This window comes from Geotrypetes seraphini, chromosome 4 (assembly GCF_902459505.1).
Source record: "Geotrypetes seraphini chromosome 4, aGeoSer1.1, whole genome shotgun sequence".
NCBI classification, from domain to species: Eukaryota; Metazoa; Chordata; class Amphibia; order Gymnophiona; family Dermophiidae; genus Geotrypetes; species Geotrypetes seraphini.
The window spans coordinates 264661589-264674719 of record NC_047087.1 but is presented as its reverse complement, the minus strand read 5'-3'; the positions used below and the strand labels follow the sequence as shown (position 1 = coordinate 264674719).

The 13131-nt window shown below is 40.6% G+C and overlaps 1 protein-coding gene across 9 annotated transcripts in view; it reads left to right on the top strand.

The window, feature by feature from the left end:
- ADGRA1 (adhesion G protein-coupled receptor A1) overlaps window positions 1-13131 on the top strand; it is an 873110-nt gene that overhangs the window by 761217 nt on the left and 98762 nt on the right. For all 9 annotated transcript variants that reach the window (XM_033941640.1, XM_033941643.1, XM_033941641.1 and 6 more), the window contains one exon: window positions 8825-8948. In XM_033941640.1, coding sequence (XP_033797531.1) covers window positions 8825-8948 — 124 coding nt within the window. The remainder of the gene's footprint in view (window positions 1-8824; window positions 8949-13131) is intronic.

Below are 13131 nucleotides of genomic sequence, written 5' to 3'. Positions count from 1 at the left end.
GTATCAGGTTGAGGTGCTTGGTCGCTGCTTGTACATGACTAAATAGATACTGGCGGTGGTAAGGAGAGGAAAAAGAGGTACTGATTGACTCAGAATTGAGGTCAGCATCTTTGTATAAGTGGGAAGAGAGCTGCTGGTGCCGATAGTGAAGGAAAGGTGAAATTACTACAGGCTGTGGCATTTTAGTGCATTGAAGAAGAGATTGGATGGCCCATGGAGTGTACAGTATGGTAGGAGGAGCACATCAGAGAGAGAGGCTGGAAAGGAGGAGGAGGAGTGAAATAGAAGAGACAGACTGGAAGCACAGAGATAGTAGGAAGGGAGAGTGAAAGGGGGAAACAAAAAAGGAAGATTGGAAAAAGAAAGTAAGGAAAAAAAAGAGATGTAGGGTAATTAGGTGATTAGCTGTTAAGCTAATTAGCTAATAATTACTCTGGTTAGATTTTGTGGCTTATCTCATCTGTTTTAGAGTATGATTTTGCTCTTATGTTGTCCCAAAACAAAGAAATATGTTTTGCTGGTGATATAAAAGAATGGCACATCTTGGAAATATATTACAATTTATTGGTAAGATAAAAAAACAAAACCCACATATGTCGAAGGAGTTGCAAACCTTAGCATCAAAATTTATCTCAGTACTTATCACAGACAGTGAGGTAACGATAGCAATACAACTAATAATTATTATTCCCGATACAAACATTATTCCCTAACAGACAAACAACAGAAATAACCTAAGGAACCACAATGCTTTCTATCCAGCCCTGGCCTATAGGAAGGAAACCAGTCTCCTTATTTTAATTGTGGGAAGCACATGAAAGAGTCCTTGGATCTCTTGGTGTGGCAGGTCTCACCAATCCCTCTTCTGACCCCCTTGCTGATGTTTCACAACTAGCTCCAGGATCAGCCAATGACTGCACAAAGTCATGTAGATAGGATGTCTCTGCTCTGTGGTGTCTTGGTCTGTATTCTTGGAAGAAGGCTATCTCAGCAATGAAGCTGGAATGGACGCAGTTCTTCTCTAGAACTAATCTTAGTTGTAGTTAAGAGGCTATACAGTACTGCTTCTTGCTCAGTATAGCACATTCTTGCAGTTCTTGTACATTTATAAGCACTGACATGCTCAGGCATTCAGAGTTACCAAAATGAACTACCTGTTCATTAGTAATCATAATACTGTATGGCTTGATGTATTGGGTAAAGCAGAATGTGGCTGCACAAAACTCAAAATCCTGCATTTTAAGCATGGGGGATTTTAAGCATGGGGGAGTACCTGATGAAAGAGCTGATGGGTTGGAAGGACATAAGAGCGGTGGAGGATATGTGGTTCAAATTGAAAGGAGCTACAAAATCAGCAACAGATCTTTGTATAAGGAAACTGAACAAAAACAAGAGAAAAAAGAAGCTTGTATGGCTCATCAAACAAGATGCTGACAAAATAAAGGCAAATGAGGTGGCATTCGTGAAATAGAAAAGGACATAGAAGAGATTACAGGATAAAACTGAAAGAAGTGAAGAGAGAAATACGGCTAGCAAAGGCTTTAGTAAAAGAAAAAATAACTAAAATCATAAAGAGAGGTGACTTTTTCAGGTATATTAGTGAAAGGAGGAAGGCTAGAAGTAGAATTGTGAGACTGGAATATGAACCACTATGTGGACAGTGATGAGGAAAAAGCAGAGAGTACTTCTGTTCTGTCTTCACCAAAGAAAATCCTGGAGTAGGACCTCAGTTGGTTAATTAAGGTGTATCTGAAAATTAAGTTTATTTTATACCATTTACGGAAGAAAACGTGTATGAACAACTTGAAAAACTGAAAGTGGACAAAGCCATGGGGCCAGATGGGATCCATCCCAGAATCTTGAGGAAACTCAGAGAGGTTCTGGAATGTCCTTTTAAAGATTTGTATAATAAATCCTTGGTGCCAGGGGAAGTTCTATAGGACTGGAAAAAAGTGGATGTGATCCCTCTTCTCAAAAGTGGAGACAGAGAAGTGGCAGCAAACTGTTGGTCGATAAGCCTTATTTTGGTGTTTGAAAAGGTAACGGAGGTGGTGCTCAAGGAAAGGATAGTAAGTTTCCTAGAATCTAACAGGTTACAAGATCTAAGGCAATGTGGTTTCACCAAAGGAAAATCATGCCAAATCTCATCAATTTTTTTAACTGGGTGACCAAAGAATTGGTTAGTGGATATGCACTGGATGTTGTCTACTTGGATTTCAGTAAGGCCTTTGACACGGTCCCTCATAAGAAGCTCATAAATCAACTCAGCGAGCTGAAGTTAGGGCATAAAGTCGTGAACTGGATTGGAAAATGGTTGACAGATGACAGAAGTTGATAGTTAATGGAGTTTTCTTGGAAGATAGATATGTAAGTAGTGGATTGCTTCAGGGATCAGTACTGATGTCAATTCTATTCAACATATTTGTGAGCAATAGTGCTGAAGGGTTTGAAGGAAAAGTTTGTCTTTTTGCAGATGACACTAAGATTTATTTATTTAATTTATATTTAGTATTTATATACCACTTATAGCCTAAATGATTTTTCCATTCAGGCACTCAAGCAATACAGGAGACTCCCCGGGAGGAGTAGACAATATGAGAAGGGATCTACAAAAATTAGAAAAATAGTCAAATGTTTGGCAATTAATATTCAATGTGAAGCAGTTCATAGTGATGCATTTAAGGGCAGTTTATGCTAGGGGGTGAAAGACTGACCTGCATAAATCAAGAGAGAGACCTTGGGGTGATAGTACCTGACACAGATAACTGTCTAAGGATCGCAAGTTTGCAAAACAGTGTAACAAGGCAGTAGCTGTTTCCTGATAAATGCTAGGCTGAATAGGGAGAGCCATAACCAGCAGAAAAAAAAGAGGTATTGATACCCCTGTGCAAGTCATTGATGAGACCCCACTTGTAGTACTATGTCCTTTTTTGGAGGCCATATTTCTGCAAGTCAGAGGAAAATAACAAAAATGGTGCAAGGTTTGTACCATAAGATGTCTGAAAATAGACTGGAGGATTTAATATGTATATGCTGGAAAAAAAGAGAGAGAAAGGAGATATGATACATACATATAAGTACTTGAAAGGTATTAATATTCAAACAGACCTCTTCCAGAGACAAAGGGGTGGTAGAATTGAATGGAGGTTGCGGGGAGGTAGACTTAGGAGTAATGTCAGGAAATACTTTTTCACAGAGAGGGTGGTGGATGCTTGGAATGCCCTTACAAGAGAAATGGTAGTCAAAAATAGTGAATGAATTAAAAAATGCATGGGACAGACATGGGATGTGTAGATAGAAAGAGGATGGAAATGCAACATGGCTGTTGAGGTGTTATCTTGGGCAAGAATTGTGGGAACTGAGGCCGATGTTGGATAGACTTCTACAGTTTGTGTCCTGCAAATGGCAAGGAGCAGGTGAACCTTCGACACCTCCAATGTGTTAGATCATTTTATTGTCACATACTGTGAGTGGGAGTGCTTTGCATCTTAGGAAGAAGGGGAAGGCATCTTTTTCTTTTCTTTTTTTTTTGGTTTGAAACTTTTTTTTTTTTTATTGAGAAGCAAACAAACACAACAAAGGCAACCAAACAGTAGCCAGATACAATGCAGAAAAAATATAGAGTACAAGACCCAAATCCATCTTGATTGGTAAGCTGAATACTGGTCGGCAATACTTGGAGTCGTGGTTATAACCATGTTTCATCCCCATCATGTTTGGCTGTCTTTATGGTTGGCATGGTGGTGACTTCACTACCAGCATTTAAACATGGATGAATGGAGCCTGTACAGTGACAGACACAGCTCTGGCCATCTTGTTGGGCAGTCTGGATGGATTGAGAGGGGTTTTTTCCTGCCATCATTTACTGTGTTACTCTGTTGAATGGTAAAGTAACACCTATCAGAGAAAGGTCTGCAGTCTCTCTTAACAGCTCAGCTCTCTCTAATCTTACATTTCTTCCCTTTATGCTCCCTCCTCTGCCCACATAAACTTAGCTTTACTTGTATAACAGTTCTTTGATTGGATAAGTTAGGCTCACAATTTCTTGTACCACTACATGAACAGTAGATGAAGTGAGGCCTTGACTAATGGGGATCACTGAACTGCTGAGATGGTAATTGCTATCTGGTAAAAGGATGACTCAATAACAAGGTAGCTAACAATAATTACCTCAGCTCTGTATCTCTGAAACTCTTCTTGACCCCTACCCCAAACCTTTCACAGGAGAATGAAACAGCAAACAGTTGTTTTTTTTTCTCACAAACAACATATAACTAGATGATGTCAGTGTCCTGTGTGCAGTGTACAAAGAAATCCAGAACTGGATGGTTATTTTGAAGTCAGAGTTTAGTTCATAGGCTTCAATTAGGCTGATGCAGGCCTTACACACACAAACAGATATGGGCAGTATATATTCCTACAGAGAAATGAAGTGAGAAGGGAGACTGAAAGAGGAAAGAGAGACGGACGAAAAAGTAGATACTAGAGGGAGGGGAGACATAATTTCATGTTGTGCTGCAAAATTACTAGCACATATTTTTTTCTCACCCCCCAAAAACATCTATTTCCTGGAAAATAAACACCTAAAACTGAAAATTAGAAACACTTACCCCCTCTTTTACTAAGGTGCGCTAACCGATTAAGCGTGCGCTAAACGCTAACACGTCCATAGACTAACATGCACGCGTTAGCGTTTAGCACGTGCTAAATCGATTAGTGCACGCTAAGCGGTTAGCGCACCTTAGTAAAAGAGGGCCTTAGGATCAAAGACCCTATCAATTGCTTGTATATGGCAAGGTAAGATCTCTTTCTAGAGAGTGTCTTGGAATCCCGCTTCAGTGATACTCATGGTACCTAATTTAATTACAATTCAATTTCATATATCTATTGCAGGAGATATGTACACAAGAGCCGCTCATTCTATAACAGGTCACCAAATTTAAGCACCATTTATCTGCTCAAATTTATAGAATACTGCCATTCACACGGATAAGAGTAGGGTCAAGGGATCAAGGGTAAATATAAGTATAAATGGCAGCAGCACACTAAGGGCGAGATTCTGTAATTGGCACCTAAAAAAGGACAGGTGCCTAAAGTTAGGTGCTTATTACATGTCAATCACACTTAGGTACCCATTACAGAATCGTGCTTAGCAGCACCTAACCTAAAACTTAAGCACCTGTAATGTAGGCCAGGGTTTTAAAGGCCTACAATATAGGCGCCTAAGTCCTTATGAGAATTGCGCCTAGCGGTGCCTAAGTCTTTCTCTATCCTTAAACCTGCCTACTTTGGTGATAGGCGCCTTTTTTTGTAGAATTACGCCTATCTCCCAATTAATTTTTTTTTTCAATTATGAGCTTCTTAAATCTCATTATTGGCAATTAAGTTAGGTGCCTAACTTAAGGCGCCTATCTATTTCAGAAAGGGAAGGAAATGGGGACTTGTATATTGCCTTTTTGTGGCTTTAGCATTTCAGAGCTGACATTCAAAGTGGTGGGCACTGGAGGATAAAGTGACTTGCCCAGGGTCAGAAGGAGCAGCATTGGGATTCGATCTCATAACCTCTGGGTGTAGAGGCAGCAGCTCTACCAGAGTCACACCTTCCCTGAATGCGTTCACTTTTGGCAGACTGAATGCAAATTTGTGCCCTTATAGTATGTGTTGAAGAATCAAATGACCCTTGATAAAGCTGATGCCAGAACTTGGCCAAGTTGGGTCCACCTTCAATAAATAAAAAATTTGTATGGTTGCCCCTCCTTCTTGGATCAAATTTGTTGTTCCTACATCGCTGTTGCTTTTACAAAGGTTTCATTCCTGTTTCTTTTGGTTATACATGTGGGGGCATCAATGCCAATTTATGCTAGTATTCTATACAAGCCCATGGAAATTTAGGCCCAAATTCTCTATAGTGTGCTGTAACTTAGGTGTTGGTAGGTGCCTTACCACCACCTATTGTAATTGGTTTAATTATTTTTCATCAGTGCAGTAATTGACTGTGTCACTTTAAAACAATTAAAAAGTAATTATCCCAAAAAATGTTGGTGCCCACTGGCGCCTTCAAAAACAGCACCCTAATCACGACTACAGAGGCATGGTTAATGCCAGAAATGACCTTAGGTGCCTCCCTAGGCGCGATTCACATTCAACATAGGCATCAGAAATGTAGGCCTTCAAAACCCTGGCTGACATTTCCAGCGCCTATATCTGACTGTAGCTGTGATTCTACAAACGGCTCTGGCGTGTGATTGACATGCAACAAGTGTCATTTATGACAGCGCTGGCTGATAATGCTGCCATTTGTAGAATCTGACCCTTGGGGCCTACATTTTGGCAACTTGTTCTAGAATTGCCTCCTTTTGGGGACCTCCATGCTCACTACTGTGTACTCCTATCCTTATCAAAGATGTAATTTTCAGGGCTAAATCAATTGAAAGATATTTGAAATTTGCCCCATTTGGTTGGTTTCATTTCTCCATATGATTGTGACTGCATATTTTTAAATCAAAAGAATGGCAGTGCTCTATAATACACTTGACTCACACATCAAAAATACCCATTATTCAATGAGTCAAAGGATAACATTCTCATCAACTCATACTGATTAAAACACCCATTATTTCAAAAAATCTCATTATTGTAAAAAGGTTTATAACTTTTTATAATATGGACTTCAAATTGGCAAGCTCGTGTATCTCTAACTGGTTTTCAAAATTTGAATGCTCTAAAACTGAAATGTAATCTGATATACAATACAATATAATACAATACCATACTTATATTCTACCATTAAACCACTCAGCTCTATGTGAATTACAAATTTAATATACTGAATAACAAGAGACATGAAGAATTACCTAAAAATCATTAAAAAAGCATTCATATATTTCTATCTTATACTTTCAAAATTTAAATTAGTTTAGATATTCTTCAAGTCTGAAGCAATTCAAACTGGTTTCACCTAAAAGTGTACCCGTTGAGGGACTGCCTCACTAGTAGGGAATTTTCTTCCTAAGGGTTGAAGGGGGAATACCTAATATTTAGGAAGAAGTTCAAGACATGGCTGTTTTTAAGTGGGTTTTCTTAAGCTTTAGTTGTGTTTTGTCATTTTTTATGATTTTATGTGACTTTATTATCTTAATTGTGTTACAATTATATGATAACTATATTTTAAAATACCTTGTTAAGTCAAATATACTGTAAATGCCATATAAAATAAAATTAAAAAGCTGTTATTACCTTTTTTAAACTTTTTATACACGTGGTTTTAAAGAAATTTAATCATTGGAGCTAAATCAAATGAAGGATGCTGGTCTTATTCTAATTTGACAACATTTTCCAAAGATGCCAAAAATTAGAATAACACTTGCATCCTTTACTTGAGTTATGCGATTTAGGTCAGCTCCATAGAGGTATTAGTATTATTACTACTGCAACAACAAAAACTTGGCCTGAGGGACTGAATTGCTTATATTACACCTAAAAAATCAGCACAGAAAAAAAAATCACGCAACAACTAACCCCCTCTTTTACAAAAGTACGCTAAGCGTTTTAGCGTGGATTTAGTGCGCAATGAATTAATGCATGTGCTAACCGCTAACGCGTCCATAGGATGATAACATGCATGCATTAGCGTTTAGCGTGTGGTAATATTTAGCGCAAGCTAAAAAGCATAGCGTATCTTTGTAAAAGAAGGGGGTAAGTGCCTAAAACTGCCTAAAATTAGATGCCATTTATAAAATAGCGCTTATGCCCAGGAGCCACATCTAACTTTGGCGTGACCTTTTGCACCAACAAAAACATGGTGCAAAACCTCATGCCTAAAGATAGGTGCAGATGTCCCTTATTGTATTATTACTTACACAACTTTGAGGAATGCCCCCAATCTGCCCATGACCTTCCCATTTCCATGCACCCTTTTTTTACGCAAATGTTAGACACAGATCATGTGGCTAAAGTTATGCATATACATTTAAATTAAAACCAGTTAACACTAATTGGCTTGTTCAGTGGTGTAGTAAGGAGGGGGGCCACCCCTGGTGCCATCTTGGTGGGGGTGGGGCACCAGCACCTCTCCATCCCTCCACACCACAGCCACGCCCTCTCTTTTCCCTGTACCTCTTTAAATCTTCACTAGCATGAGCAACTTCGGCCTGCTGCTCGCGCCGGCCTGGCTCCCCTCTGAAATCACTTCCAAGTTGCGGGGCCAGGAAGTGACGTTGAAGGGAAAGCCAGCACCAGCGCCAGCAGCAGGCCAGAGAATTTGCTCATGCTGGCAAAGATTTAAAGAGGTACAGGGGGAAGGGAGGGCACGAGTATGGCATGGGGGCAGGGAAGGCGCAGGAGGTTTCAAGTTTCAAGCTTTATTTAAAATTTGATGTACATGCATTGGCAAATATTTCAAAGCGATTACAATTCTAAAATGGGGAGGACAATACAATACATGGAAAAAATTTCAAGACAGACATACAAAACCAGACTGGTGCAGGAAGGAAGAGGGGAAGAACTACAAAAATTTTAGCAAAGAAAGAGCATATGGGGCAACGCCCCCAGATGCATCCTACCCTCGCTATGTCACTGGACTTGTCATTTAGTTAGGTTGTGCATACAAATTGTGCATGTGCCAAATTTGTGTGTGTGCGATGCAAGCGTCATTTATAGAATTTGGGGGGGGGCGATGTTTCTTTACATTATGAGATCATTTTTGATGGTGATTAAACTGAATGTTAGTTGTTTTGGTTCTTAAACCTTCAAGTACCCAGGCTTTATGATTTATTAAAGGTACTTTTAATTTTGTTTTGTTTTTAATATATGTGCATGCATATAGCACGATTCGAATCAGCAGGAAAGGATGGCACATGCTGCTCAACTTCTCATTCCATACTGCTCTCACGTTTACTGTATTTGCTGGTGGAATCAATCGTATAAGCCACCCAATTGTATGTCAAGCAGTAAGTATCCTGTCACCGTTACTTCCTATAAAAGAGTGACTGTTTGTTGACATATTTAGATAAAACACCTTGGTTTTAGCTATTATATGTCCATTACTTAGATGTATATGCTGGAATTAGAGTTCTTTTAAACAATACTGTTGCAGCTGTCTGCAGCGTCCCGCAAAGAAGAGCTAAGATATATGTTTGCAGGACAGATGTATCTTTTCTGGAGCATGAGACAAATGATACCCAAATATTTGTCTATTCACAACGCTCAGTAATGTACAGAATGGAGACCAAATTAAGGGCCTCTTTTACAAAGCTGCGGTAGTGAGTTCCAGTGTGGCAAATGCAACAAAGCCCATTCAGTATCTATGGGCTTTGTCGTGTTTGCCGTGCCGAGAATCGGTACCATGGCTTTGTAAAAAGAGCCCTACATTTTTTGTTGAAATACTTTGTGGCACAAAGAGCTACTCTCAGCACTGTTTTATGGAATAACGATGAACTTTTCTCATTAGAAATGTAGAGTCTCCCTCTGAACCACTATATGCTTGCGATCCAAAACACTGTGACTGCCATTTAAAAAATACTCTGACCGTGGTATTTGAAAGCATCTGGATAATGAACAGTGCTGAATGTCTGTGGAGAATGGTGTCTGCCCCCAGCTCCATGAACATAAATAATTTGAGCAACTATACAGTATATGTAGTTATGAAGTTTAACATACAATATACAGCCTTTTTCTGTTCTAAATTAAACAACATCCTATATAATAAAAAGCTAGCCGCGCATGCGCACTCATACTGCGTGCTTCCATGATCTCTGACCTGTGAGATGTAGTTCCGTGGCCGCAGGAGTGCGCATGCGCGGGTCCCCAGCACTTACCTAGAAAGGAATGGCTTACCTAGAAAGGTTGGACTCCCTCATGAGCCGCACCAGCGTCGGAGAAGGCTTCCGACTCTGGTGGGGATCGTGAGGAGCCGCAGCGATACTTGCCCGGATTAGGCCAGACCGCGGGCAGGGAAGGGATGCGCCAAAGAGACTCCAGCCGCGAGCCATGCGAGGGAGGGAAACAGACTGAAAAAAAAAAAAGGTAAGAAGCTTGGCTTGCCTGCGGGAAACTCGATAAGGGAAGGGGGGCCCTTTGAGCAGGCTAGACCGCGGGAGGGAAGGGGGAGGGACCAAAAGGAGCAGGCCACATCTGGTAAGAGTAGGGAAGGGGGGTGGGTGAAAATGCTGCTACTGCTGCACAGGGACCTGGAGGGGAAGGGAGAGGGTCAGAAAGACAGAGAAAGGGGGCCAAGGAGAGAGAGAGACAGTGGGAGGGAGAGAGACACAAAGACAGACAGACATATATTCTAGCACCCGTTAATGTAACGGGCTTAATGACTAGTAATTATATAAATAGACACTGAATTTCACAGACTATCTGCAGAGTTAGGCGAAATGCCCATACTCTACTTTGGCACTATCCAAATAATGCTGAGATGGACTATAAGAATTTTCAGCATCATTGTTCAATCAGTGCCACTGAAAATTCAGATATCATGGATGTCCCCATATGGTAACCCCCTCAATCTAAAATTTTAGTGCCTATATGAAACTCCATTTCCATGCTAAAATTAAACTGAGGGCCTAAGTTAAGAGGAAAATGCCATTTAAAAGTGCTTTTAAAAGAAATTTCAAGTCACTTACTGGCACCTAATAAAACAGCACTGGAATAGCGTCTACAGAGGCGTTTTATGAGACCTAATGCCATTGTAGGTGTGGCTAATGCCAGAAGTGGTGTCAGCCTCTGTAGGCGTGATTCACATCAAAGGTAAGCACCAGAAATGTAGGCCTTGAAACCCTGGCCTACATTTCTGCCGAAGGCACAATTCTCTAAATGGCACCATCGCATGATTATAGGCAATCGGCGGCCACTTTTAAGGCAGCCACTAACCCAACATTGCTGTTTAGAGAATCCGGGCCTTAATGTGGGTTAATGAGTGAGAACAGCTTTTTGCACGTCTGGGTTAAAAAGCACGTTACTGAACTTTTCTATCAGGGAGTGCGGCATGGGCAGATATGTTTGCCAGCTAGTGTGTTATACTTATGATGTGTTAACCGGCTATGGCTGAGATAACATGGGACCACTTTCTGCTTCCTAAACAGGAGCTGTTAAGTGTTTCTGCATCAACCTAGAGCAGGTACCACAACCTGCAATAAAAAAAAGTGGAAATGCCCCTTCTTGATGCAGCATTAGTTGGGTTTGCTGCATGTTAAAATTCCTCCTTTAGTGCATTAAGCCCATACTTAATACCCTTTAGTAGAAGGACCACTTGGTGGAAAATTACAGAGGAGGGAGCATTCACAGGGAAGGAGCATGGGAGGGACCAATATTTTTATGCTGTAAGTTACATGCTAAAGTGCCACCTTAGGCATATCCGTTTACACCTGTTATTGACATGGTGAAGAGGTGATGCCTAAGTGTGGGACACAGATTTCAAGTTATGCTAGTATTTTGTAATGGAATCTTGGCACACAGTTATAGAATTATCCAATAAGTGCTTTTTGAATAACGAGCCAGCCACATTCGTGTAACCAATGTGGCTGAAAGTTCCAATTTAACATCCAGTTCAAAGTGTTTACATTTTAAAGGGCTGAGCAAATTCATCAAGACCATACAAAATCGTACGAAATAAACTTTTCCCAAGGCCAGTGAACCAGTGCCACTGTTGTTGTTTAATCACATATAAATTAAGCTTCTCATTTTAAACATCCTGAAGAAAGATGTCCAGCCATTTCAGTACAATTCATTTTCCAGTCCTACTTTCTAAGAATTGCTTGTACTGGCAAAATGACAGGTCTAATAAATGAGCAATCTAGCAGTCTTCTAATTGGCATTGACTGCACGCTAATCTTCTTGAGGAACCACAGAACACTTTCATTCCAATTCTTTCAATTGCCATCACCTCTATAATGTGCAAATAAAAAACAAAGCATCATGGGAGTAATTCTCTAACTGTGTCTATATTTAGGCATACAGAGGGTACCCGATTGGCACGAGGAAAGTAGATGCCAACTTTCATTTATATAATACTGGCTTAACAGGGTATTTACACACATATGCACTAAAGCATAACAGTGGCATAGCCAAGGGTGGGCCTCCAGTTTGGACAGGCCCACCCACAACTATGGCACTCTTGCTGTGGGGGATCTCTAAACTATGCAAGCTGAAGTCTTCCTCCTCCTCAGCAGCTCTTCCAAGTGGCAGCCAGCAGGACCTGCCTCGAGTGGATGCTGACATCAGCCCCTCTTTACATGCTTAGTTTTTGTGCATGTGCAAGCACTTACACAGGGCCTGCCGGCAGTGGCAATAGACCAGGTATTCTGCAGCTGACTGCTGCTTAGAAGAACGCTGGCTGCCTGAGGAGGAGGTGGTCTTCCACCGGCAGGCTTTGGGATCCCTGCCAGTTCAGGTATTTAATATTTTGGGTTTGAGGGGGGATAATTTCAGGACCATCCACTCTGGGCAAGGGTCCATATGAAACTGGCCGTCTGGCTACACACCTGATACATAAGATGTAAGCCAGCTACAGAACTGATATAAATGGGTCAAGGGTTATGGATTGATATACTGCCTTTTTATGAGTACAATCAAAGCGGTTTACATACTGTATACTATATGAAGGTACTTTTTTTCTATCTCTAGTGGGCTTACAATCTAAGTCCACTCCCTATTTCCAATGAAATCCCCGTAAAATACAGTATTCTGTAATTAATGCAGTACAGTATTCTGTAATTAACTGGTTAGCATAGCTACATTGCCACATGCTAGTCAATTAGCATGTGCTTAAGGTGTGATCCCTTACTGCTTACATAATGGATGGCGGTAAGGGCTTATGTACAAATCTGTTTTAATAGTCACATGCTAATTAGTGTGTGGCCATTTATGCAAAAAATAAAAATTTGGATCAATTTAGAATCAGGCCTGGACTCTGAACATGGTGTCTTAATCAGCAGGTGCCTGAAAACACAGTGCCGGTTGCTTGTCAGATTATGCTGCCATTTTCAGAACTGTAGTTTTACAGAGATTTACAGACCTACATTTCTGATGCCTATCTTCAACGTAGAATCACACTTAGCGATGCTGAACATCAACCCCGCCTCTTTTGATGTTCGGTTCACCCTGTCCATGTGCTATCCATATCTCATCTAT